Source organism: Excalfactoria chinensis, chromosome 32, assembly GCF_039878825.1.
Source record: "Excalfactoria chinensis isolate bCotChi1 chromosome 32, bCotChi1.hap2, whole genome shotgun sequence".
In the NCBI taxonomy this organism is placed as follows: domain Eukaryota; kingdom Metazoa; phylum Chordata; class Aves; order Galliformes; family Phasianidae; genus Excalfactoria; species Excalfactoria chinensis.
The window spans coordinates 914,173-939,193 of record NC_092856.1 but is presented as its reverse complement, the minus strand read 5'-3'; the positions used below and the strand labels follow the sequence as shown (position 1 = coordinate 939,193).

Genomic DNA, 25,021 nt, shown 5'->3' with positions numbered 1-25,021 from the left:
GGCGGGAACAGCGCCCTGCGGGCGGCGCCATCTTGTTTCGCTGACAGGATGAGGCGGGCTCGGATCTTTTCTCTTCTCGCCTTCGTTCTGTTCGTCGCGGTGCCTTCTTGCGCCTTTAAACTTAACGTGCCCAAAGTGTTGCTGCCCTTCAGCCGGGAGATGAGGGTGCCTTTCGTGGTGGAGGCTGAGAGGGGCTGTTACTCCTGGTGAGGGACGGAGCGGCGCTGAAGGGGGATGGAGGGTGTGGAAAGGGGCAGCGTGTGGGGATGGAGGGTTCGGGGTGCAGGGAGGAGGTGGGAGCCTGCATCAGGGGCTTCATGTGTAATTGTGGTCATGGCTGTGCTGTGTGGCTGCCAGGCAGAGGCCCGTGGCCTGCTTGACAGGGTCTGTGGCCTGCCAGACAGAGGCCTGTGGTCTGCTTGACAGGGTCTATGGCCTGCCAGACAGAGGCCTGTGGTCTCCCCAATGGACACTTATGGTCTGCCCTATGGAGGCCTGTAGTCTGCCCAGTGGATGCCGATGGTCTGCATGAAGGGCACTGAGGGGCCCAGTGCTCTGACAGTGCTGTCAAGATAGACACGTAAGCATAGAAGGGGATTAGAAGGGGATGCCTTTGTGTCTTTCAGGCGTTCCATGCATTACAACGTTGCAGCTGAACCCCTTTATGAGAACGGTACTGCCTGCTCCCAGAAAGCCCTTCTGTCCGCTCAGTCCACACAGCCCACCAAGCTGAGCAGCGCTGTGATAGCTGAGGAACGCGGTGGGTGGAAAAGCAGGTTCATGAGGTGGGAGGTGATGAGGGATTTAGGACTCGTGTGGAAGTGTGCGATATTCTGCATTTTTGTTGTTGAAAACAAGCCGTGATTGGTGATAAAAACCTTCTCCGCGTTCTGCAGGATGAGAAAGCAGCCATTAATTATTCTCATTAGTACAGCTGTTCGCAGCTGTTGAGTCAATAGGAACCTGTAGGGGCTGAACGAAGCGCTGTTTGTTCCCCTGCTGCAGTCACCGGCCACACGCTCCGCTGTGATGTGATGGTCGACGTGATCGACAGCATTGAAATCCTCTCCCGAACTCGGGAGATCTACGTGGAGGATTCCCCCCTGGAGTTGGCAGTGAGAGCTCTGGATGTCAAAGGTATTGCTTGTGAGAAGGGCTCTGCCAGGACCACACCAAAGCTGTGCTCTGAGAAATGAATGCTGCTTGTTGCCTTTGTGTTTAGAAGGGAAGAAGGTTTGATCTGACTGTTTCAGCTAGCAAGAGTGGATGAGTTTTCCCCCTCTATGTGGATTTTCATCTCTGTTTCCAGGTAACACGTTCAGTAGCTTGTCAGGATTGGCTTTTGAGTGGAGCGTCGCAAAGGATGAGGATTTGGACAGCATAGAATCGTCAGACAAAATAAGGTGACTGTGTGGCAGAAAGGATGAGGGAATGCTTAGCGCTTCCTTTCATCCTGGGATGCTCTTAGGGTGAGAAAGCAAAAGGAATTCACACGGATTGGGTTAAAGGCTTCAACTTCATCCTTGGGCAATCTGTCAGAGAGGATCCCAGGGAATCCAACCTAAGTTTGAGGTTCTTTTGCTTCAAACTGAGAGGTGTGACTGGAGACTTCCAGGGGTGTTTCCTACCTGGTTTTCTTCCCACATTTCACTGGTAATGCTTTCTTCTTCATCAATGTACTCATGGGATGCCAGCCTGTCTGTGGTAGTGAACCCAAAATGGTCACGCAGGTGGTAGCAAAGGTCACTTTTGTGTTCCTATCAGGATTTTAAAGTACTCCGAAGCTGACTATTCCCCACCAAACCACATCATTGAGCTGGAGAGAGCAGAAAAGCAAGGAGACAGAATCCTGGTGTTGGGAATCACAACCGGTGCAGCGGTTGTAAAAGTCCGAATCCACGAATCGACCTACAAGGTGAAGAATCACCACGGATTTCCCTTTCTCTGCATAAAATAACACAACCCAAAGCTCTATTTTAGGCAGACTGCATGGAAAACATGCGTTTCTTTGTCGTCTTCCTTGGCTTTGGTGGCTGTGGGTAATGGCAGCATTCTGATTTCCCATTAGAAAGTGGCTGCTGCAGCGATACGCCTGCTGGTTCTAGAGAACATAGTGCTGATCCCTGCTCATGACGTTCACCTCCTGGTTGGAGCCTTTATAAAATACAGAGTTGCCAAAGTTGTACGGGGGAAGATTACAGGTAAATGATCCTCCTAAGCACCGTAGCGTTGAGCCCAGTCTGCAGCTGAGCTTAGCTGAGCCTAGAGATGAATGAAGTCTTAGCGAGATGAAGTTTTATTGAGTGCATGTCTGCTGGGGCCTCGTGGGAGCTGCATTGTGAGGGAATGCAGCACCCCGTGGAAGTGGGGGATGGCTCGGCCTCCTGGTGGTGGCAGAGTGGGTGTGAATTGATCTCCATGGCGCACTGAGGCTTGCAGAACTCGTGTCAGCTCCTGAATGCTGAACTCATGCTGCCAGCATGGAGAAAAACAACACCTCATTACACGTTTCAGACTGATGGAGCGCTGCCGTTATTGTTTGGCCCTTGCATTTGTGCCTACTGAAAGAGCAGGCTTTGCAGGAGAGCGGAGGTGGTTGTCAAATCGCTGCAGTTTTGTTTTGTTTTGTTTTTTTTTCCAATGACCTTTTTTGCAGAGCTGGAATTTCCTCTCGAGCATTATGAGCTGGAGCTTCGGGATCAGGTCGTTGCTCCTGGAGCCTCTGAGCTCCTGCCTGTGGCCAACCTGGAGGGGAAGGCAGCTGCTGTGCGAGCCGTGCAGCTGGGGCAGAGCAGCCTGGTCGTGGTCCATAGAAGTATCCTTCTGAGCTTCCGTGCTGTCTTCTGTACTGCCGGGCAGCTGTGCACACTCCCAAGCGTGGTCAGCCTGATTTATAGTCACAGATTGGGAGTGAAAGGGGTTGTAAAGGCAGGTGGGATGCTTTGGTTTTGGTTCTGAGTTGCTCCGAGTGCTTGAGCTTTGTTGGGGGGGGTGATTCCTGTGCGAGTCTCCTCCTTCCCCCCAGGTGTGTCCTCAGCTCAGTGCTCTCCACTGCTCCCCTTCCCTGTTCCCTTCCTTTCTCCTCTATTCCAAGGACTCCTCCTCTGCCCAATTACACAATGTAACCCCACTGATGGCAGCAGAAGGTGAAAATTACCTCAAGCTCCACACCCTCAGTTACTTTGTATTTAAACCCTGCCAGTTTTACAGCTAAAGATGACCAAGCTCCTGGATGAAACAAAAACTCCTACAGAATTCCTATACAAGAATAAAGACGTTCACATGCGAGCTGCATCTGGGCTGCCTAACTGCACCATCCGTGTGGTGGAAGCTGGATTTTTAGGTAATGAGAAAGTAGGAGATTGACTGTAAAGCTCTCACATCACCAAAATGGTTTTGTTTTCTGATCAGGAATATCTTTAATGTATCACTGCCTTCGTTCTGTTGCCAGCAGGCATCTGAAACTTAAGGCCAGAGCAGACTGCATCTTTTCAAATGCACTGATTGGAAACCTGAGGTTGGCCTTGCGCTGTTTGATGGGCTGCTCTCTAAATAGAGCAATTAACTGAGCTGAACATTAGCAACAGGCCATGGGGCTCAGAGCTTGGAAAGGCTGTGCCACGATTGCCTTCCGTGCTGTTTTCGTTCTGCTTGCTGAAGTATCTGTTTTTGTTAGAGCGTGCTTGGATGCAGGGACTTGTTTTTACACGACAGCGGATACTTGGGGGGCTGAATAATGAGCGCCTTTCTGCTTCAGTCACCACTTCTCACCCAGAAAGGTCCTCGAAGCGCTCGCTGCTGTGGCTGACATTCCTCGCTCTGTGCTAAAATCTCTGCTTCCTGGCAGCAAAGAGACGTAGGTTACAACAAATAGCATCCCTGGCTCTCAAGGATCGAGCACAAAATGGAGTACAAGCAGTTTCTAAACCAAGTTAGGAACCGTTCAGTTATTGTGCAGATAGAAAAGCAGCTCTTGCTCTCAAAGCTCTTAATAAAAGATATGTTTATGTTTTATTGGTTGCTGCTGCTTCCAAGAGCAACACGTGTTTCTTATTTCAGGTTTCAGTGTCTATCCGGGAGACAGATGGGTGCTGGAAGTGCAGCGGGAGTACGCCATCACCGTTGAGGTTTATGATAGAGACAGCACCAAGGTTTATTTATCTGATGTGAGTAAATGTCTCGTTAGCAACGCGCGGCTGCCCGGAGTGCTGTGATGATTTATGTTACTGTCATGGAGAGCGTGTAATGAATACAACATTCCTGCCCTTTCCAAGTGTATTGAAAGTAGTTTCTAACAGGGATATTCAGGACCTGTGAGGGGATTAGAGAGCAGGAGAAGGGAAGTGGCTGCTGCTTTTATCATCTCAGTCTCCTTCAGTCTCTGTTGCACAAATTTCCGCTCACATTTTGGTCTTCTTACCTGTGTTAAAAACCCCTCCAGGACTCTTGCAGTCCCGTGGGTGATTGTGAGGAATGAGTTGGGTTTGCCTTGGAAGGTGGTGCAGCGATGACTGATTTTTGTCCGTTTGCAGAACCTCAGAATAACTCACCACCTTCCTAAGGAGTATTTTGAGGAGCTGACGTCGTCTCCTAACGGCTCTTACCACGTAGTTCGAGTCCTGAAAGATGGCACCACAGGGATAAGAGCTGAGCTGGTTTCTGTCATTCAGCAGGTAAGAGGGAGAAGGATGGTTGTGATTTTCCTCGGTGTTTTTGCATTCCCTTGGGTTGTGTCAGAGCACTGCTCACATCCATGTGAAACGAGCTGCTCTGCGGTTGGAGTTACACTATGTTTGTCCTGCTAGAACAAGTTACTCTCCTCAAGGCTTTTGTACACATCACCTTCTGCTGTTTCTGAGCTGGGAGCATCAGAGAGGGAAAACTGACTCTTAGAAATGGGAGAAACCCAGCAGTTAGAGAGGAAAGCTGGATGACACCAGGGCTTCGTGCACCTTCTGTGCTGCTGTTGGAGCAGCTGCAGCTCTTAGTGAGCTGCACACAGCGTGTCGCCTTGCAGAGCATGTGTGGGTCAGCAGCGCGCTGTTTCTTTGCCAAGCAACGTTCCCACATGCAGCTTGCAGAGCTTTCCAGGTGTTCAGGGACTGTTCTCTGTGAGAGGCTGAGCTGTAGCTGTCAAAGCTGATGGCTTTCATAGCAGAAGCAAGGGACGCTGTGCCAGTTGGCCTCAGCACCTGGGAATGTAGATTAAATGTGACAAGGAAACGATATAAATGCAGCCACAGGCTCCTGCCTCTAATTTTACACAAAGTGAAGTGTTTTGTGGACAAATGGACGTGTTGCAGTGCTGTTGGTTGCAATCCCCAAAAGGGCATTTCCTTCCATCCCCGTGTCTGCAGGATGGCTCTGGTGCTCCCTTCCCCACAGCCATCAGCCGTGAGCAGGAGGTGAGGATGTACCACCCCATCAGGCTGTCCCGGCCCCTCCTTGCGTTCCCGTGGCATCCCACAGACGTGCTGTATCAGTACCAACTCCAGGTGAAGTGAAGTGTGCTTTGGGGAACTGAGATATGGCCTCCTTGCTTTGGGAGCCTCTTCCAGAAGAGAACTGCACAGACACTCTGCTTGTCCTGCTTCAGTCCCATAATGGTTCTGTTCCAATGGTAACTGCTTCCAATGGTAACTGCTTCCTCCACAGCAGCCATTTGTCATTGATAAGCCCACGTGCTCTTCTCCTTTCTCCACAAAGGCCACGTTCCTGTCTCCCACTGCTCATCCCTCCCTTTGCCTTCCCCTCTTCTTCCTCTGTGCTGCTTTGTCACTTTGTTCTCCGGTCCCATTTTGTTTGCTGTTTACTTGGCTGTACATTATTAAACATCACTGCAGATCTGAGCCATTGAAAGTGTTGCATAAGCGGCAGCAGAAGTGCGCTTTTATGTTGCTCCATAGCTAAACCACAAACACAAAGTTGTTCCCCACCCCCTCCTCCCGATGTACTTTATGGCCCTCCCCTTCTCTTTCTGTTCTCACAGGTGGAAGGAGGCAGTGGCAATTTCTCCTGGATTTCTTCCAATCAAACTGTGGCCACGGTCACCATAAAAGGAGCGGTGAGCGGAGGCCTGGCCCAGGGGCACTGCACAGTCCAGGCCAGAGATGCACAGAACCCCTTTCATTATGCAGAAATACAGGAAAGTCTTTTTTTTTTTTAAATTATTCTTCTTTCTGGGCAGTTTATTGTTCTGAAATGCCGTCTTGTCCAGGCTTGGAAACTGAAAGCTTCTTCTTGAAGGCCAAAGTGTGTTTGTTGTTCAGAAGAGCTGGGCTTGGTTTTCTGGAGGCTTTTATTGCAGCTTTCTGTCAGCGGGACTCTTTGTAGTCACTGGATTTGCATCTTAGTATTATATCTCAAGTGTCAGGTGCTCCTTCACGCAGTGCTGTTTAGCTGTTGAATTTATTTTGCATCCTGTTTAGCCTCGTATATGAATTATTACAGCGTTTGTAAGCGAGGATCCCATCAATCTGTTTCCCATCTTTTGATTTGGGCTGCTTCTTGCTCAGAGCCAGGCTGTCACTCTGTGCACACTGACCACCCGGTGCTGATGGCTTTCTGCTCTCACGTTGCTTCCCGGCTCTGTGTTCATGCAGGTGTTTGTGGAACCTCTGGCAAAGCTGGAGCTGATGCCGCTGCGTGCAGACGTGGAGGTGGGGCACACTCTGGTAGCTCCTCTCCAGGCGTACTTCACACAGAGGGAATCGAGGCAATACATTGCTTTCACTGACTGCTCCCTCTTACCTTTGGAGATAAGCATGGAGAAGAGAGGAGTGTTTGTCCTTGCAGAAGGAGGTATGATGGGTGAGCTGCAAAACGCTCGTTCCCATAAGCGTGTTTTGTCTGATTTGTGGGGACTTTGTCAGCCGTTAATGAATTCTGAGGCTGTGACGGGGTTGAACCATCTCTTTTATAGCTGACTCCCAACAACTGAGGGATCAAATGTGACATTTGGGGGAACCTTTAGGAAAACCAAAGGAGGATAAGGGCTCTCTTGCACTTAATTTCACCACAGATCTGCTGCAAAGATGCTCTGTTTTAGGTAATCAAAAGCCTGACTGGACATTCTGCTCCAGCTTCCAAATAGAAGCAAGGTCTGTGGGACACACATTGCTGACAGTGAGAGTTAATGTCCGCCAGCAGTACTTGGAAACGAGTGCAATGTTTGCTGCTTATGAACCTCTCAAGGTGAGGATGTGTGTGCACTGTGTTCAGATTGCTAACCCGTCAACGTCTTTGCTGCACACTGCTAGATCCTGAATTGTTTGCAGCAGGGAATTAACCAACACCAACAAAAACCATTCTGCTGGATGGCAGTAAATGGGTTTAACAGTCAACTTGACTTCAGTTCTTATGGAAGCACAGCAGTGTGTGTTTGAGCTGCGCTTTGTTTTGCAGCCTGAGCTGTGTGCTGCTGTGTCAGCACTTTCATAGGTGGGGTCTAAGCTGGATTTCTTGGGCAGCTTGGAATAAATGAATGTAGAAAGAAAACAGGGATATTTTATAACAATCTGCAGTTTCTTGTCTGCTTCTCGTGTGTGCGCATGGCCCCGTTCCAGCATTACAGAGCCCTGTGGGTTGACCTTAAACATCCCTGACGTTGCTGGAGTAGTTTGAGGCCTTAAGTGGTCTCAGTGGTTCCTTTTTTGTCCGTTTTTAACTTGAGTGAATGCCCCGCTGACAGATAGGACTAAAAGAGGAATCCCTGGGTTTCTTTTCTTCATGTGCTCAGGCTGTCAACCCGGTGGAGATGGCTTTGGTGACCTGGAAGGCAGCGAAGGAGATTGTTTTTGAAGGTGGCCCAGGGCCCTGGGTTTTGGAACCATCTCGTTTCTTTTCGGAACTGACTGTAGAACGTAAAGATAAAATCGAGATCGTACAAATCCGACTGCCAACCCAAAGGAAAGTGACCCAGTATGTGTACCAGGCTGTGTGCCTGGAGCTGGGGGAGCAGGTAAGGAATCCCATCTCTGTGTTCTGAACTTTATAAGGAGCTGCAGTGTGGATACATTTGCATGTGTACAGCAGTTACTTTCTGCCCGTTGTGGCCGATCTGGGCAGTGAGCAGCTCGCTGTGTGTCCCTGCAGGTGCTCACATTCCGTGTAGGGAACCGAGCTGGGCTGCTGAACCCCGCTCCTGCCGTGGAGGCAGCCATGGTGACGTTCATCTGTGCTGCTCCTGCCAGCATGGCTGTGAGCCCAACATACGGAGCGCTCCGTGCTGCTCCACCTTGTCTGTTGCCACAGCACAGCAAGCAGCTGGTAAGGCTCGGGGCAGAACTGCTGCTCTTAATGCTGTGTTATGCTCCTGGAATCACCTGCGGGGTGTGGGGAATGCGTGATGTGTGGTCCTTTTCATCCCAGGCCATTCTATGATTGTGTCATTCTATGAAATGATGGCCTGGGCCCTTTGCTGATGAGGTTTCCTCTGCCTGTTGTGTGTTTGGTTTGGCAGTAATCGACATTGTAAGCAGGAAAGCTTAAAAGAGGAATCCATGTAATACGTTAGATGATGAGGCAGGCAGTGAGCTGTCAATGGAACTAACTGCTTCTTTGTGTGCAGATCCCCATTTCCAGCCGGAGGAGCACAGTGCTGGAGCTGACGGTGTTCGACGGGCAGCAGCGCAAGTTTGACAACTTCAGTTCCCTGGTGCTGCAGTGGAAGTCATCCAACAGGAGCCTGGCACACTTCTCTGATGCCAGAGCCACGAGGATGGTGCTGAAGGATGATGGCAGCGGGCAGACCAGGCTGCACGGTACTGCTGGGCTTTAGAGGACATCATTTACTGTATTTTGATATTCCAAATTGTTCCTCAGGAATGCAGTGAAACTTGAAAAATCTTCCACATTTTAAGAGTATTTCTTAAGGGGTTTTGAGTTCTTTTTTTCTTTGTTTTGGTCGTCTGTTGCTTGCAGGTCATCAGCTTCTAGAAGTGCATCAGATCAAAGGAACTGTTCGTGTTGAAGTCAGCTTTGTCAAGTACAGGACCAGTGGTGGCCCACAGGTGAGCCATGAGGAGCCTTTGTTGTGGTGGACACAGAAGAGCACGTGCTTGCTCTGGGCCTGACCATTGCTGCATTTGGTGACAGATATCCGTGGCAATGCAGTCACACTTCAGTTCGAAATACCAACCTTTGCAGCTTCACAGGGAGAGATTTCTGTCAGGAGAAATGCCCTTTAGCAATCTGCAGTCATCATTTCCTTTCTGTCGGAGAGGAGGAAGAGTGATGCTTTTGTAACCTGAGGAGCAATACTGATGGAACACTGTGCTGATTTTGTTTGTGTTCCTAGGCAGCGTCTGGCTTATTTACCTCTGTGGAGTTCCTGCTGGTTGACGACGTGATGGTTTTGCCTGACAATGTCACTGTGTACAACCACCCTGCTGTAAAGGTAACAGCACCATTCACAGCTGTGTTGTACCTCCGAGGTCTATGAAAATGCCTTCACATTTCGTAGTGATGTCCCCTTTCTTAGTGAAACCTCGGAGCAGGTGAGGACTGAAGGCTCAGTTCTTTGATGGGATTTTGTTTTCATTGACAGGAGCTGTTCAGTCTTGTGGAAGGTTCTGGATACTTCCTGGTCAACAGCAGCAAGGAGGGAATAGTGAACGTGAGATACTTGGAGGCAGACGGTGCCATTGAGGTGATTTCTGTGCGGGGGTTTGTACTGCAGAACCTCGTGTTGAGGAAGGTTCAACCTCAGAAAAGAGGAAGAAATAAATCTTTCTTCTTTTCTTTTTTTGTTCTTCCCCTCCGTCTCCTGGTTGGGCTGAGATGTTACGTAGCTCCTTACAAAAATCCCCTCCTGCAGTTTCCTGCCCTGCTGTGTCCTCCTGCACTGCAGCTCATTGGTTGGGACCCAGAGGGCAGGAGTTTGTCGCTGAGTCAGAAGGCCAAACTGCACAGGTTTTATTTGAGAGAGAAATCTCATCTCACTGCCAGAGGACAAAGATTGAACTTTGGCTGCTGTGTGGCTTGGGAGTGGAAGCTGGATGTGTTCAGGTTCCCCACACTGCTCCCTTTGGTACAGGAAGGGCCCTGTGGGAGCTGCATGGGCTGACCCAGGTCCCGTAGCTGTGCTCAGTGATCATTGCAGCTGTGTGTTTGAGCAGAACATCCCATTTTTGTGTATCTCCTCTGTAACAGAGATGGGAGTATTTGCTCCTGTTGTCATGGCTGTGCCTGTTTGCTTTCCTTACAGGTCACCCCTTTGCAGTCTGGGTTTTTAAGCCTGGCTGTCCGTGATTCCTGTTTGGCCTCGTTGGCACCGGTTGCAGCCCAGGTGCAAGTGTCTGACGTGCAGGAGGTGGAGGTGGATCTCAATGAAAAGGTGATAGAACCACGGGGAAGCTCCTCTTTTCCTAAAGCCCAGTGTTATGGGATGCCTTGCCCACCCAGAGTATTGCTCCCTTCCTCCCTCCTCTTCCCTTTTAATCCAGGCTGAGATTGGCAGGTCCATTACGGCCACCATTCGAGTCCTGGGTTTTCAGCGACTTCCCCTGCGGAGTAAATACTTCAAGTACATGAAGCTGCAGCTGCAAGCAGCATCACCCATTGTTACCCTCGTGTGAGTATTGCATTGGGCTGGGCCATTCCGAAGTACTAGCTGATAACATTCAACTTGTGATGAAAAACAGAACAACTCCAGAGGAACTGTTTGCATTCCTCCCGGCCTCGTAGCTCTGCCCATGCGTGTGTTTTTCTTTTGACAAAGGAGTCGATTCCCTCACACTTACTGTGTTTATTAAGTGGTATTTTGCCACTCGGGGGCTCTGTGCTATGGATAATACAAGCCTCTGTGTTGTAACTTGCCAGCTTGGCAGTTCCTGCCCGAGTTGCCTCATAGTTATAACACAGGAAATGAAAAGTGGAGTCATGCTAAAGTGTCTTCCTAGGCAAGTGGAGGAAGTGGGAGAATATTCCCAGCTGCACACCCTTCATGCTGTCGCTGTGGGCCAGACGACTTTAGTAGCTACAGCCTGGGACAAGATGGGTAGAAAAATCACTTCTGCTCCTCGGAAAATCGAGGTAAAGATGCACAGCTCTGAAATCTGCTCGCTTTTGGCTGCTGTGGGATCCTTATGTTCAAAGTGCTTTAGGGGAAATAAAAACAGTGCTCCACCGATGGCGTTTTGGCAGCGTGGCCCATTGTTCTGCCAGCCCTTCCGTTCAGAAGGCAGAACCACTGCCCACACTGGAAAGCTGTGTATGAGGCTGTTCCCAGATCCCCTTGGAGATGTGCTCCTGTGATAGCGGAGCACCAGCTGCCTTTGTCTAGTGCACAGAAGAAACGTGTGTAATATTTTACAGTAGAACATCCTTCCCTTCTGCCAGGTCTTTCCTCCATTTAAACTGATCCCAAGGAAAATTACTCTTATTCCACACAATGTGATGCAGGTGAGAATTTTTTGCTTCCTTTCCCCCTGTGTACTTCACAGTATACTGCACCGTGGTGAAAAGGGCTTAATTAAGCTTAGGAGTAAAGGCTTTGAATCCTATCAGCAGCCTTACTCCCAAATCCTGTCCTGTGGCAATCTGGTGGTGTCCAGACCTCAGTTCAGTACTTGAAGGTGGGCGGAACATTCCAGAGCCCTTTTTTATTGCTGAATTGAGCTTCACTGATGCGGTGTGCTGCTTCTGAGTGCTGGGATGGGAGGGCTGGGTGCTGCCCTCTGGGTTAGTTGTGCTGCCAGTCCTGATGCTTGATGCCCAGAGGGCACAAGGAGATGGGTGAAGTTTGGGCTCTTTCTCCTTTGAAGTGAAGGGGCTGCAGCGGGAGAGATGTGGGACGGGACACTGGAGATACAAACTCCCTACCTCGCAGCATCGGGATTTTGCTAATTGATGTTTGTCTTAATGAACATCTCACCTATTTCAATGCGCTTCAGGTGATGTCTGAAGGTGGTCCCCAGCCACGGTCCATCGTCCACTTCTCTGTCACCAACCGCTCCGTCGCTGAGGTCAGCTGCCTTGGACACGTAACAGCAAAGGCAGTGGGAGCAACCACCATCCAGGGCACCGTTCAGGTGGTTAGTGAAGACACGGGAAGAGTGACTGTGTTTTCACAGGTATCTTCCCATTGCATTCTTTACTCCCTCGTGCCACCTTTGTCAGGCTTTTGAGTCGTTTTGGTAGCCCGACACTGAAAACCTGGCCTCTGAAAAACCTCCCATTGAGGGCTCGTGGATCTGGTGTTTGTAGTGTATCAGTAAAAGCCGTTTTAACAGTTACAAGCAAGAGAGAGGGAGGTCACGAGTCGGGGGGAAAACTCCTCCGTGCTTTTCTTTCTTGCTTTCTGGCGCCCCCAGTGGGATACAGTGAAAGGCGCTGCTCAGTGCGGGAGAGGAGACAGCAGGAATCCAAGAGCTTTACGAGAAACCTCCGTGCGTTGGGGCGGTCAGCAGCGCTGCAGTCTGACCCTGGGGAGGTGCTGGCTGCCCCTTCCCTGCCTGACAGGGAGCAGGCGGGGCAGCATGCTTGAGAAATGAAGCTGCAGACTGCATGCAGGCTGTGCACTCGAGTCGTCACCGTGCTGAATTGCTGTTGTTATTTGGCAGGATCAAGTGGAGCTAGAAGTGATCCCGTTAAAAGCAGTAAGAATCCATGTACCCTCCACAAGGCTGATCACAGGCACTGAGGTATTGTAGCCCACACCGAAAACTTTGTGTTGGCCAAAAGTTAAGGAAGATTCTTACCCTAATAAACTGGTTAATAAATGCCTGCAGTTCTAAACACTGTGCTCAGTGCTGGCTGGAGCACAGCAATCCCTAGAAAGAACTCCTTCAGTCTTCTAGTTCATTCATCCCGGTGTGCAACAGAAAGTAACACCATTAAATCAGAGAGAAGCAACAGCCCTCTCCAGCTGCTTGCAGGGAATACAAGTCTTGCAGGCTACAGCTCTGCCCTTCACTGGATTTATGGGCTGGGAAACAGCTCTGTGTGAGCGTGAGGGCAGCAGAGATGGATGTGGGCTGGTGGGGAGCCTGGAATGCCACGTCACAGCGGCCGGAGGGAGCTGTGTTGTAGCAGAGCGCTGTCTGGAATTCCTCTGTGGAGATATGGAGGGCTGGCGTGTGCCTTCAGTGCTTTTAAACACAAAGGAGAGATTCTGAGGGAGGATTTATGCAGGCAACGTGGAATGCATTTTTAAAACCTGAATTTCTCAGCTGCTGCAGAATATCTGGGTGCGTTCAGAGAGCTGCAGTGCTACAGAACAGCAGTGTTCCCCTTTTCTCTCAATTTCCCCGGAGATGCAGGATTTTGGGTCTTGAAATACACATTCAGTGGGTTTTTGGTGGGAAGAGGATACGACTTCCTCGCTGCTGCCAGGCATTTAAGCCAGGGAGAGGAGGGTTTCTTTCGTGTTTTCAAGGAGTGTAGAGAGAATACGCTTCTGTATTAAGTTCATTCCCTGCCTATCAGACATCATTCCCCTCCTCTTAAGTGTTAGGGGTTCACATTCAATTGCTAATGGCACATAATGTGCCCCAGTGACCGGTCTGCCCTTCATACAGGATTTGGCCAAGAAGCCCGGATTACAGGGAAGCTCAGATGCCCTGGTGATGGTATTCTTCCTTTGTGACACTTCTCTCTGCTGACAGCGTTCTTCCTCTGCAGATGCCAGTCTTTGTGGTGGGGCTGAACAACATGCTGACTCCCTTTTCCTTTAGTAACGCTAACCCAGAGCTGAGTTTCCAGTGGTCAGTGAGCAAAAGAGATGTCCTGGATCTGCTTCCTCGACACACAGAGGTACTGAGGAAGCCTCCAAGAGTGGCCTTACAGCGCAGTGTGTGTGGCTGAAGGCCTCGTGGGGTGGGACAGGCAGCATGTAAGTGGGTGCTAGTCCAAAGATGGGTCAGCCTGCAGCTGTGCTGTCTCTCTAACAGGTTTCTATTCAGCTCCCAGCGCAGAACAACGTTGCTATGGTCGTGTACACGAGGGCAGCAGGGAGAACAAGCATCAGGGTGAAGGTGCAGTGCCTGAATGCATCTGCTGGGCAGTTTGAAGGGAACGTGACTGAGCTGTCAGACGAAGTACAGGTCCTGGTATGTGCCACGGGCTGGGCTCATTGCAGAGGCAGTGTTTGGGGTGGGAGACGCCTGTGGGCAGCCTGCATGAGGAGGTGCAGCAGGAAGGCTTCATTTGGGGCACACGAGTTGGGTATAGCTGCAAGGAGAGCTTTACACCTCCTGTTTATGTCTGTTTTTGTGGTGACCAGGAACTGCTTTTCCTTCCACTCCTAATTTCCAGCTGCTGTTAATCCATTTTTTTCAGTGTCTCTGTTTAATAATTTCTTTTTGTTCTGCCTGTAGGTATTTGAAAAGCTGTTTGTATTCTCTCCCTTGTTTTCCACTGACCAAATTTTAATGACCACGAATTCTCAACTCAAGCTGTACACAAACAGGTAGACACAGAAAGGAGAACCCAGAACGCAGGGCAGCTGACGATGCGTTTCTCTCCTGGCAGCTGCCTCTTAGCTTATTTTTCCTGTCCCGAGATATTCAGCAGAGCCTTACAAACTTCCTGCTCCAAGGCAGAGAATTTGAGGCGTGCTCTGCTTCAAGCTGCTGTCTTAAAAGAATGTATTGAGTGTAGTTCAGCACAGAGCAGAAAACACTGCTCGCGTTTTTAAAGGGACAGCTCAGGATGGGTGAAACTTTCCCCGCTGGGCACTAACAGAGGGATGCTGTTAATCTGAGAAAGCAAACCCCTGAATTCCTGCCTCCAAAAGCAGATCTCAGGCTTTGGCATCTGCCTGTACCGTTGGGTTTTTTGCTGGTAGGTTTTGTTGAGATGTTGGTCGTGGAGAACTCAAAGTGTCATCCTGAACGTATTCATGGCTGGGAGAAAAAAGAAATAAAAGATGAGCTGCTGCTGCTTGTTGCATGAGAGTGAAACGAACTTCCAGGCTGTGCAAGTCTAACGGAGCCTTCTTGCTTTTGTTCCTGGCTAAGGGAAGGGGCTGCATCTGTCAGCTTCCAGATCTTGCAGTGTTACCCCAACTCCTCAGTCCTCGAGGAGAGTGATCAGGGTCTCCTGAGAGCTGGGACCATCACAGGCATCGCAGCGTTGGAGGTGACCTCTGTGGAGCTCTTTGGAGTCAATCAGACGATCGTAACGAGTATCCAGGTGAGGGTTCGGGCAGCACTCAGCCTCCAGGGCTCACACAGGGAGAGCAACCTGGGCTCAGTGTTGTTGCTTTACTTTTCCAGGTTGCACCCATTTCCTATTTAAGGATAAACGTTAGTCCCCAGATCTATACCCGCAGTGGCATTTCCTTGGCTGCGTTCCCCCTGGGAATGTCCTTACTCATTACAGTTGAGTTCTACAACAGCATTGGGGAGAAGTTCCACGCCCAGCATGCCCAGCTACACTTGTCTGTGAACAGGTAAGGGTCCTGAGAGCTGCCACGTGGCCCACGGGGGGGGAAGAACTCGCACACTTTTACATCACAAGTGATAATAGAGATGGAAAGACCCATCTGAAACTTGAAATACGTTTGAAAACAGCTGTTGAGAATTGAAGGCCCATCACCAATACCGTAGCAACGTGTGGGAAACATACAGCAGGAAATGAGCGCCTTTGGAGGGGTGAGATTTAGCAGTTTCCTCTTGCTTAGGAGGTCTTTGTTTTCAGAGATGATTTGCTGCTCATTAGACCTGCAAATAAGAATCACACCTACGTTGCTCAGGCTGTGAGCAGAGGAGTGACGCTCTTGACTGTCCAGGATAGGAAGCGTCCAGGCGTGGTGGACTACATCCCTGTGCCTGTGGACTGTGCCATCCAGCCAGAGCTGCCCAGGGCCCTTGCAGTAGGAGATGTTGTCTGTTTCAGCTCACCCCTTGTTAACCAGGAAGGTTAGTACACCTGCTGCTGTAGCATCTGACCAGGCCGCTAAGCAGCCGGTCTGCTTTGCATGTGGCAATGGGGGAAGGCCGGAATGGTGGGGTTTTAATGGGGTGCCTCTAAGAATTGGGAAGCCTTGAGTCTTCCCTGGGCTGGGTGTTGTGCCTCGGGGTGGGGATGGATTCCTGATGCTCGGAGCCCCCCCCTCCTGTTTGCAGGGCGGCTCACTTCCTCGCCTCTTCAGAGTTCAAGCGTGGGCCCAATTTTATTATCTTTGACACAAAAAGAGCATTTTTTCCCTGTTTGCCCCAACTTCAGAATGGCTGTTTTATAGACACTCAAAGGACAGGCTGCTCGGGGCAATTTACTGGTGCTTAAACAAAGCCTTCCTTAACTGCATTAAGAGGCTCCATGCGTAATGGGACGACAGGCCTGCCTCTGTGCTTTTATTACTGGTTAATCAGAGCTACATGGTAAATTAAATTTCTGATAGCGTTTTTAGAACAAAAAGAAGCAGAAAGCCTCCCGAGGAACGCAGAAAGCTTTCTCCCATTCTCCCACTCGAGCATTCTTCTTACTTGCTGAACCCCAAACTTAACCTTCCAGTTTATGGTCCTGATTTATTGAGGTGAATCCGATTTCTGAGCTCTCTGGCCCTGAGAATAAGCAGGCGCTGGGGAAGGAGGAGGCCTGCAAGGAGGAGACCTCTTAGAGATGCATGGGCAGAGATCTGTGGTGCTCACTGCTGGGTGAATGCAGCTCCTCAGCCCCTGCAGCAGGCTCTGACTGGTGGCTGCCATACAGCGCAGCCAACTTGCAGCCTAATGTTTGCAGTGCAGCCAACTTGCAGCCCAATGTTTGCAGCGCAGCCAACTTGCAGCCAAATGTTTGCAGTGCAGCCAACTTGCAGCCCAATGTTTGCAGGTGACTCGGGGAGGTGGCACGTTTCCCCCAACACCGTGCTCACCATAGACAGCGTGAGTGGAGCAGCGTTAGCAAAGAGCTCCGGAACTGCTACAGTCTTCCATGAGATCCCAGGGATAGTGAAAACATACAGAGAGGTATTTACCATCACTTCACAGGGGGGACACCACTCTACACAGAGGGTGGTGATGCACTGGAACAGGTTGCCCAAGGAGGCTGTGGATGCCCCATCCCTGCAGGCATTCAAGGCCAGGCTGGATGTGGCTCTGGGCTGCTGGTTGGTGACCCTGAACACAGCAGGGGGTTGGAGCTGGATGATCTTTGTGGTCCTTTGCAACCCAGGCCATTCTGTGGTTCTATGAGAAGGGCAGCCTGCTCCTGCATACCAGGAGTGTGTGTGTGTTGATGCTGTTCTACATCAAGAAGGAAAGCGGTAGATGAGCTGTTATCTCTAACTGTGTTGATAAGAGCATGCAGTCCATGCGTAGGGAGGCACTGTTAGAACAGGGAGCGACACCTGGACTCTGAGTTGCTCTGAAACTCCTAGCAACACAACTGCAAGTGAAGGGATAGAAACACAACAAGGAGGGACAAAACAAGGAGGGCTGGGGTCTCTTTTACATTAAAGGTGTTTTATTGTGCTCGTTAGCGTCCTTCAGACTAATCTGTAATTAGGCAAGTTGTGTAGGATAACAGAGAAAAGAGAAGCAGTTGGTTTCTGTGCTGTGTGAGTCTGTGTTGGATCTTTCAGGTCACAGTCAATGGCTCATCGCAGTTACATCTCCAGACTGGTCAGAAAAGCTACTTAACCAACGCTCCCAATTCATCTGCCTTCCACGTTCTCATTGCCACCAACAGCGGGAGGGAAACCCTCCAAGGTAGGAGCTGCCACCTTAAGCACCAGACCTGGGGGTTTCTGATGGGGAAACCTGATTGGAGGTTACAGCTGAACCACTTAGTGCCTTGGGGCAAACTGAGGGTGAGAGCCTGAAGGCTTCATGGCTGTTTTCTTCCTGCAGGCTCCTGCAGCTCTGCTCAGCTCAGCGCCATCACGCAGCGCCTGGTCCCGCAGTCCCTCTTGCAGTGCCACCTCAAGTTCAGCAGCACCACGGTGGACGTTCCAGCTGGGGATGTCTTCCTCGTGAGCCCAGAGTTCAGCACCCAGGAAGGTAGGGATGAGCTCAGATCCAAACACGCCGCTTTGGCCTCTGCTGGTATTTCTATTGCCTTGTGAATCCTGTCTGAAACGCAGGTCTCTACGGCTGTGTAATCACCGCTAAACCGCAGCCCAGCGCAGCCCTACTGGCACTCAGCACGGCCAACACCTCAGTCCGCCTGCTGGCTTCTCTCAGCAGTGACACACACAGCATCCTCATTCCTTTCCTCCCTGCCTTCTACCTGGCTCAGTCAGAGCTGGCATTCAGCAGCACGCAGCTGACCGCCGTGCTGAGCGTGCTGGGAGCTGAAAAAGTGTTGGAAAAACTGGAGGTACGTGGAAAAGGTTTTGTTCTGTGTCTCCTTTCCTGGGGGCAGAAATACCCACCCACCAATGGGTGTGCACACACACCAAGGCCTGGCCGTCACAACGAGCCCCTTTATTCCATGGGTCTCTGAAAGCAGCCACTCTGTCCTGCATTGAAGCAGCTGTGGTGGTTGATGCTGTTTGTGTCCCCAGGTTCAGTCCAGCTCTCCGGCTGTAGCAGTGATGCCTCCTGAGTTCTTTCCCAACAAACCCAGGCTCGTGCATTACACGGTGCGTGCGCTCAACCTCAGCTCCCTCCAGCAGAGGCCGGCAGCCTCCATCACCGTCTCTTGTGCTCTCACCGGCCAAAGGGACGTGGTCACGGCCCGAGCTGTCATGGCAGAGCATCCCCTAGGTGAGTCTGGGAGCTCTCAGAGCCTCGCACCTATTTACAGTGCCCCAGTACAGCCCAGCCATCCCAGCACAGCCCAGCCATCCCAGTTCAGCCCAGCCATCCCAGTACAGCCCAGCCATCCCAGTACAGCCCAGCCATCCCAGCACAGCCCAGCCATCCCAGTTCAGCCCAACCATCCCAGTTCAGCCCAGCCATCCCAGCACAGCCCAGCCATCCCAGTTCAGCCCAGCCATCCCAGTTCAGCCCAGCCATCCCAGTTCAGCCCAGCCATCCCAGTACAGTGGGTGCTGCAGGCTCTGCCCCTCTGGGGGAAGCTGATCGAGCTGCTGTCTGCATGGCTGACCCCCCCTTCTCCCCTTTATGTGTCTGCATGGCTGACCCCCCCTTCTCCCCTTTATGTGTCTGCATGGCTGACCTCTCTCCCCCCCTTTATGTGCCTCAGGGCAGCATGGAGCAGTGGGGATTCACCGGCAGCTCGCAGGCTCCTACCAGATCCTCCTCTTCACTCTCTTTGCTGTTCTGGGATCGACAGCCATCACGTACCTGGGTAACATCCATCATTCATTAACACCTTCAGAAACTCACCCCTTCCTCATGGCAGTCCTTAAGGCCGCAATAGGTGGCAGCTCAGAGGGCACAGCGCTGACAGGGCTGTGTTTTGGCAGCATACAACGCCTTCCTGTCCAGGCTACAATCTCTGCCCCTCGTTTACGTGTCCAACACGGCCACCCCTCAGGCAGGTGAGTCCACAGCAGCGCTGGGCTGACACCCCCAACATGGGGAGTCCATTACCAACCCCAGCTCCAAAATGGGGACACGGGGGGGGGGGGGCTTTGAGAACAACCCCCCACTGAATTCAGAGCACACGGATGTGGGGTGCAGCCCTTTGTTTCCCCACGCAGGATTCTCCCACCCCCCCAGCTCCGTGCAGGGGGGCAGCAGGACGCAGCTGGGGCTGTGGAGTGTCAAGAGCTGAACCTCGTAACACACGGAGCTGCTTTGTAACAGCTGGGATGGAGGGCAGCGCTCCAACACCACCACTTGCCCATTGGGCTGAAGCAGGTGGGTTAAAGACCCCTTATTATTATTGCTTGGCAGTTCAGCATCACCCCAACAACCCCCCAATGCCAAATAAAAGCCATTCAACTCTTTTATCCAAAATTTATTGATGAGAGATGGATGGGGCTACACGGGCAGCACGGCCTGCACTGCTGGGACGCCTCCCTGGGGCTCCATACATTGCAGCTGTGTGCATTGCAGCTCCATGCACTGCAGCTGTGTGCATTGCAGCTCCGTACATTGCAGCTGTGTGCATTACAGCTCCATGCACTGCAGCTGTGTGCATTACAGCTCCATGCACTGCAGCTGTGTGCACTGCAGCTCCATACATTGCAGCTGTGTGCATTGCAGCTCCATGCACTGCAGCTCCGTGCGTTGCAGCTCCATATGTTGCAGCTCCGTGCGTTGCAGCCCGCTGTGTGCAGCCCCACCATCCGGGCGCTGTGAGCTTTAATGCTGCTTTCTTCGGAAGGAGCATCCTGGAGGGGAGGAGGAGAAACACGGCGCTGAGCTGCACGGCTGTGCACGGCTCTGCACCCAACACCTCGTGCCGGGGAGGCGCATGGGATGCAGGGGAGGAGCAGAGCGGCCCTTACCTTCTGTGAGCCGCGCCTTGCCGCCCGTGGGCTGGCAGAGCACGGTGGAGCAGCCCACGCAGAGCACCACGGTCTGCGCGTGGCTGAACACGGTGGTGATCTTATAGCAGCCTGCGGGACAAGCGCGGCGTGTCGGCGGGCACGGAACGGCCCGAGAGACCCGAGCGGCTCCGGGAGGACCTTGATGGCCTACCTGGGCACTTGACGTCCATGAAGTAGGAGTTGGGGCTTTGCACCAGCCGCTTCTTCTTGTGTTTGCGCTTCTCCTCCTCCGGGGAGGGATGCAGCAGGTCCTTGGCCAGCTGCAAGCACAGCGCTCAGCCCGCCGCCATCTTGCGCCCCCAAGCCCGACGAGATGGCGGCCGGCCCTGCCCGCTTCTCCCCCCCCCCCCCCCAGCCCCGCCGCCCGAGGCCTCCCCTCCCCCCGCCCCGCTCCCCCCCCGCCCCGCGCTGCCCCATCCCGGCCCGCGGCCGCCCGGTGCGGGAGGAGCGCGGATGGCGGCGGCGCGGCGCACTCACAGGCATGGCGGCGGCGTGCGGCAGCCGAGACCGAAAAGGGGCGGGACCGGAAACGGGCGGCGCTATATCCGCCGCGGGGTTCCCCGCACGGGCGGAAGTGAGTGCGGCGCCATCTTGGGGGAGGGCGGCCGCGGCGGCGGCCATGTTGGGAGCGAGCCTCAAGCCACGCCCCTTCGCTCCCGGAAGCGGCGATCCGCGCTCCCGGAAGTCCCCGCGCAGAATGTAATGGCGGCGTCGGTGCGAGTTCGGAGCCCCGCTCGGTGATTGCGGGCCGCCATGTTGGCCCGGCGCGGGGCCGGACCGCTCTGCTGCACGTTGTGCGCTCTGCTCGGGGCGCTGTGCGCGGTGCTGGCCGCCGGGATGCGGTGAGAGACGGGGCCTACCGGGTCGGGGCCTACCGGGTCGGGGCCTACCGGGTCGGGGCCTACCGGGTCGCGGCCTACCAGGTTGGGGCCCGTCCCGGTGCGAGGCCTCCCGTTGTCCCCGCAGGCCCGTGACGGCGATGGCGGCGAGCGAGGAGCGGCGCTCAGGTGGGTGCCGGTTGGGGTCGGTGGGCTCCGTGCGGGGGGTGCCGTGCGGGTCCGGGGGTCCCGGTGTTCCCCGCACCCCGCTCAGCCCGTCCCGGTTCCCGCAGCGAGTCCCGCCGCGCCGTGTTGGAGGCGGGAGGAGTTCGTGGTGGCGCGGGAGTGCGGCCGCTGCTCCGGCTTCGAGGTGGTGAGTGCCGGCCGGCGGGTCCCGAACACCCCCGGTTCCGGTTCGGATCCCGGTTCCGATCCCGGTTCGGGTCCCGTTGCTCTCAGCCCGGCCCAGTTCTATCTCCAGGCCCTGCGCTGCCTCCCCCCCCCCCCAATCCCCTCTGCTTACAGCCCTGCCGTGCCAGACCCCCCCCATCACCCCTCCTTCCTTTCCTCCCCCCATCACCCCTTTTCCACCCCCCCCACCCATCCCATCACCCTTCCTTCCTTCCCCCCCCCCCAATCCCCTCTGCTTGCAGCCCTGCTGTGCCAGACCCCTCCCATCACTTCTCCTTCCCCCCCATCCCATCACCTCTTTTTTCCCCCCATCACCTCTTTTTTTCCCCCCATCCCATCACCTTTCCTTCCTTTCCTTCCTTTCCTTCCTTCCTTCCTTTCCTTCCTTTCCTTCCTTTCCTTCCTTTCCTTCCTTTCCTTCCTTTCCTTCCTTTCCTTCCTTTCCTTCCTTTCCTTCCTTTCCTTCCTTTCTTCCCTTCCTTCCCTCCCTTCCTCCCTTCCTTCCCCCCCCACCCCGTCACCCTCCCTCCCTTTCCTCCCTCCCTCCCTCCCCCCATCACCCCTTTTTCCCCCCCCCTCCCATCACCTTTCCTTCCTCCTTCCTTCCCTCCTTCCTTCCCTCCTTCCTTCCCTCCTTCCTTCCCTCCTTCCTTCCTCCTTCCTTCCCTCCTTCCTTCCCTCCTTCCTCCCTCCTTCCTTCCCTCCTTCCTTCCTCCTTCCTTCCCTCCTTCCTTCCCTCCTTCCTTCCCTCCTTCCTTCCCTCCTTCCTTCCCTCCTTCCTTCCCTCCTTCCTTCCCTCCTTCCTTCCCTCCTTCCTTCCCTCCTTCCTTCCCTCCTTCCTTCCCTCCTTCCTTCCCTCCTTCCTTCCCTCCTTCCTTCCCTCCTTCCTTCCCTCCTCCTTCCTTCCTCCTCCTTTATAGTAGTTTTAGAATATATTATAAGTTAAAATAAGATTCCCTCCTTCCTTCCCTCCTCCCTTTCCCTTCCTTCCCTCCTTCCTTCCCTCCTTCCTTCCCTCCTTCCTTCCCTCCTTCCTTCCCTCCTTCCTTCCCTCCTTCCTTCCCTCCTTCCTTCCCTCCTTCCTTCCCTCCTTCCTTCCCCCCCCATCCCATCACTCCTTCCTTCCCCCCCCATCCCATCACCCTCCTTCCTCCCCCCCTAACAGAAGAGCATCCCCGAATGCGGCCCTACCGGCTTCGTAGAGAAGATCAGCTGCTCCACCTCCAAACGTGACGAATACAAGAGGTCTGTGTGTGTGTGTGTGTGTGTGTGTGTGTGTGTGGGGCTGGGATCTGGGGGGTCACAACCCCCCCCCACCCCTTAAATCCCCCCCATCCATCCCTATCATGTCCCTATGTTGTCCCTATGTTGTCCCTATGTTGTCCCTATGTTGTCCCTATGTTGTCCCTATGTTGTCCCTATGTTGTCCCTATGTTGTCCCTATGTTGTCCCTATGTTGTCCCTATGTTGTCCCTATGTTGTCCCTATGTTGTCCCTATGTTGTCCCTATGGTGTCCCTATGGTGTCCCTATGGTGTCCCTATGGTGTCCCTATGGTGTCCCCTATGGTGTCCCTATGGTGTCCCTATGGTGTCCCTATGGTGTCCCTATGTGTCCCTATGGTGTCCCTATGGTGTCCCTATCGTGTCCCTATCGTGTCCCTATGTTGTCCCTATCATGTCCCTATGTTGTCCCTATCATGTCCCTATGTTGTCCCTATGGTGGTTCTGTGTCTCAGCTGCCGCTCGGCCGTGTTGGAGGCGCGGATCTTCTGGCGCTTCGTGGGCTCCATGATGGCGGTGGCGGCCGCCTGCGCCGTGTTGGTGGTTTGGAGGCAGCGGGCGTTGGACCGGCGGGCGCTGGAGAAGGTGAGGAAACAGATCGAGGTCCATTTAAAGGAGCCGAGTCCATCGTGTGAAGGGACCGAGTCCACATAAAGGAACCTCCCAGCACCGCAATGGATGTGATGGATGCCAAGGAGACACCCATGGGACACCAGCTCTGATCCTCACCCCACGGACATGCTGTGGGCCCACATTGAGGTTCCATAGGGCCCCGTTGTGGTTCCATAAGGCCCCGTTGTGGTTCCATGCTGTAGGCCCACATTGTGGTCCCATATGGCCCAGTTGTGGTTCCATGCTGTGGACCCACATTGTGGTTCCATAGGGCCCCGTTGTGGTTCCATGCTGTGGGCCCACATTGAGGTTCCATAGGGCCCACATTGAGGTTCCATATTGGCCCCGTTGTGGTTCCATATTGGCCCCGTTGTGGTTCCATATTGGCCCCGTTGTGGTTCCATAGGGCCCCCGTTGTGGTTCCATAGGGCCCCATTGTGGTTCCATGCTGTAGCCCACATTGAGGTTCCATATGGCCCCATTGTGGTCCCATATGGCCCCGTTGTGGTTCCATGCTGTGGGCCCACATTGAGGCTCCATAGGGCCCTGTTGTGGTTCCATAGGGCCCCGTTGTGGTTCCATAGGGCCCCGTTGTGGTTCCATAGGCCCCGTTGTGGTTCCATATGGCCCCGTTGTGGTTCCATGCTGTGGACCCACATTGAGGTTCCATAGGGCCCACATTGAGGTTCCATATGGCCCAGTTGTGGTCCCATAGGGTTTCTATACATCCCTGCGGTGCTGCTCCACGTTGGGGTCATTGTGGTTCCCCCCCAGCCTGGGGTGGTGCAATAAAAGCTGATGGTTGTCACCTATGAGTCGCTGCTGTGTCTGTTGTCCCCTCTCCTGTTGGGGCCGCCCTGAGCTCCCTTGGAGACCCCTTAGAGACCCCACCCCATTAGAGCCACCCCCTAGAGACCCCCCCCCCTTAGAAAACCCCTTGGAGACCCCCCCCCTTAGAGACTCTCCCTTAGAGGACCCCCTTAGAGCCCACCTTAGAGACCCCCCTTGGAGCCAGCCCCCTTAGAACCCCCCCCTAGAGACACTCCCTAGAGACCCCCTTGGAGCCCCCCCCTTAGAGCCTCCTTTAGAGGACCCCCTTGGAGACCCCCCCTTAGAGCCACCCCCTAGAGACCCCTTTGGAGCCCCCCCCAGAGACCCCCCCTTGGAGCTCCCCCCCTTAGAAGACCTCCTTCGAGACCCCCCCTTAGAGACCCCCTTAGAGCCTCCCTAGAGCCCCCCCCTTAGAAGACCCCCTTAGAACCTCCCTAGAGCCCCCCTTTGGAGCCCCCCCCCCAGAGACCCCCCTTGGAGCTCCCCCCTTAGAAGACCCCTTTAGAGCCTCCCTAGAGCCCCCCTTAGAGCCACCCCCTAGAGACCCCCCTTGGAGCCCCCCCTTGGAGCCCACCTTAGAGACCCCCTTGGAGCCAGCCTCCTTGGAGCCCCCCCTTAGAGCCCCCCCCTTAGAAGACCCCCCCTAGAGCCCCCCTTGGAGCTCCCCCCTTAGAAGACCCCCTTAGAGCCCCCCCCTTAGAGCCACCCCCTAGAGAC

At 53.5% G+C, this 25,021-nt stretch overlaps 3 protein-coding genes across 6 annotated transcripts; 2 read left to right on the top strand and 1 right to left on the bottom strand.

Moving 5' to 3' along the window:
* The first annotated feature begins 15 nt into the window (after positions 1–15).
* Positions 16–19,750, top strand: NUP210L (nucleoporin 210 like). The gene is made up of 40 exons (XM_072358710.1): positions 16–206; positions 627–760; positions 1,006–1,137; positions 1,310–1,403; positions 1,765–1,915; positions 2,069–2,201; positions 2,657–2,815; positions 3,275–3,343; positions 4,060–4,166; positions 4,533–4,673; positions 5,358–5,495; positions 5,990–6,142; positions 6,600–6,801; positions 7,049–7,194; positions 7,739–7,960; positions 8,095–8,268; positions 8,570–8,762; positions 8,923–9,011; positions 9,299–9,397; positions 9,548–9,649; positions 10,208–10,336; positions 10,446–10,573; positions 10,902–11,034; positions 11,341–11,403; positions 11,895–12,074; positions 12,564–12,644; positions 13,624–13,755; positions 13,893–14,051; positions 14,319–14,410; positions 14,961–15,135; positions 15,219–15,394; positions 15,643–15,863; positions 16,777–16,913; positions 17,528–17,654; positions 17,796–17,945; positions 18,029–18,264; positions 18,452–18,653; positions 19,096–19,200; positions 19,319–19,393; positions 19,556–19,750. Exons 1-40 carry the CDS (start codon positions 49–51, stop codon positions 19,627–19,629), a joined length of 5,571 nt encoding a protein of 1,856 aa, XP_072214811.1. The 5' UTR covers positions 16–48; the 3' UTR covers positions 19,630–19,750.
* A 50-nt stretch (positions 19,751–19,800) lies between these two features.
* On the bottom strand, positions 19,801–20,986 carry RPS27 (ribosomal protein S27). Its single transcript, XM_072358792.1, has 4 exons — positions 20,828–20,986; positions 20,502–20,610; positions 20,309–20,419; positions 19,801–20,191 (listed from the first exon to the last, which is right to left on the bottom strand). The coding sequence occupies exons 1-4, from the start codon at positions 20,969–20,971 to the stop codon at positions 20,163–20,165; spliced, it is 393 nt and encodes a 130-aa protein (XP_072214893.1). The 5' UTR covers positions 20,972–20,986; the 3' UTR covers positions 19,801–20,162.
* Positions 20,987–21,007: 21 nt separating this feature from the next.
* On the top strand, positions 21,008–24,281 carry JTB (jumping translocation breakpoint). 4 transcript variants are annotated; one of them, XM_072358660.1, is made up of 8 exons: positions 21,008–21,192; positions 21,317–21,357; positions 21,462–21,541; positions 22,745–22,824; positions 23,317–23,641; positions 23,805–23,870; positions 23,939–24,048; positions 24,137–24,281. In XM_072358660.1, the coding sequence occupies exons 1-5, from the start codon at positions 21,104–21,106 to the stop codon at positions 23,513–23,515; spliced, it is 489 nt and encodes a 162-aa protein (XP_072214761.1). In that variant the 5' UTR covers positions 21,008–21,103; the 3' UTR covers positions 23,516–23,641; positions 23,805–23,870; positions 23,939–24,048; positions 24,137–24,281. The 4 variants fall into 4 exon arrangements, with proteins under 4 accessions (XP_072214761.1, XP_072214758.1, XP_072214759.1 ...); XM_072358657.1 differs by having other exon boundaries at positions 23,939–24,069; XM_072358658.1 differs by lacking the exon at positions 23,939–24,048.
* Positions 24,282–25,021: the final 740 nt, after the last annotated feature.

Coding starts and splice junctions, on each gene's coding strand:
- NUP210L (XM_072358710.1), top strand. CDS start 49: ATGAGGCGGGCTCGGATCTTTTCTCTTCTCGCCTTCGTTCTGTTCGTC. Junction 1,916..2,068: donor TCCACGAATCGACCTACAAG/GTGAAGAATCAC, acceptor ATTTCCCATTAG/AAAGTGGCTGCTGCAGCGAT. Junction 2,202..2,656: donor TGTACGGGGGAAGATTACAG/GTAAATGATCCT, acceptor CCTTTTTTGCAG/AGCTGGAATTTCCTCTCGAG.
- RPS27 (XM_072358792.1), bottom strand. CDS start 20,971: ATGGCCGCCGCCGCGGCCGCCCTCCCCCAAGATGGCGCCGCACTCACT. Junction 20,611..20,827: donor CGCACGCCGCCGCCATGCCT/GTGAGTGCGCCG, acceptor CTGTGCTTGCAG/CTGGCCAAGGACCTGCTGCA. Junction 20,420..20,501: donor CATGGACGTCAAGTGCCCAG/GTAGGCCATCAA, acceptor CTTGTCCCGCAG/GCTGCTATAAGATCACCACC.
- JTB (XM_072358658.1), top strand. CDS start 21,104: ATGTTGGCCCGGCGCGGGGCCGGACCGCTCTGCTGCACGTTGTGCGCT. Junction 21,193..21,316: donor GTGCTGGCCGCCGGGATGCG/GTGAGAGACGGG, acceptor TTGTCCCCGCAG/GCCCGTGACGGCGATGGCGG. Junction 21,542..22,744: donor GCTGCTCCGGCTTCGAGGTG/GTGAGTGCCGGC, acceptor CCCCCCTAACAG/AAGAGCATCCCCGAATGCGG.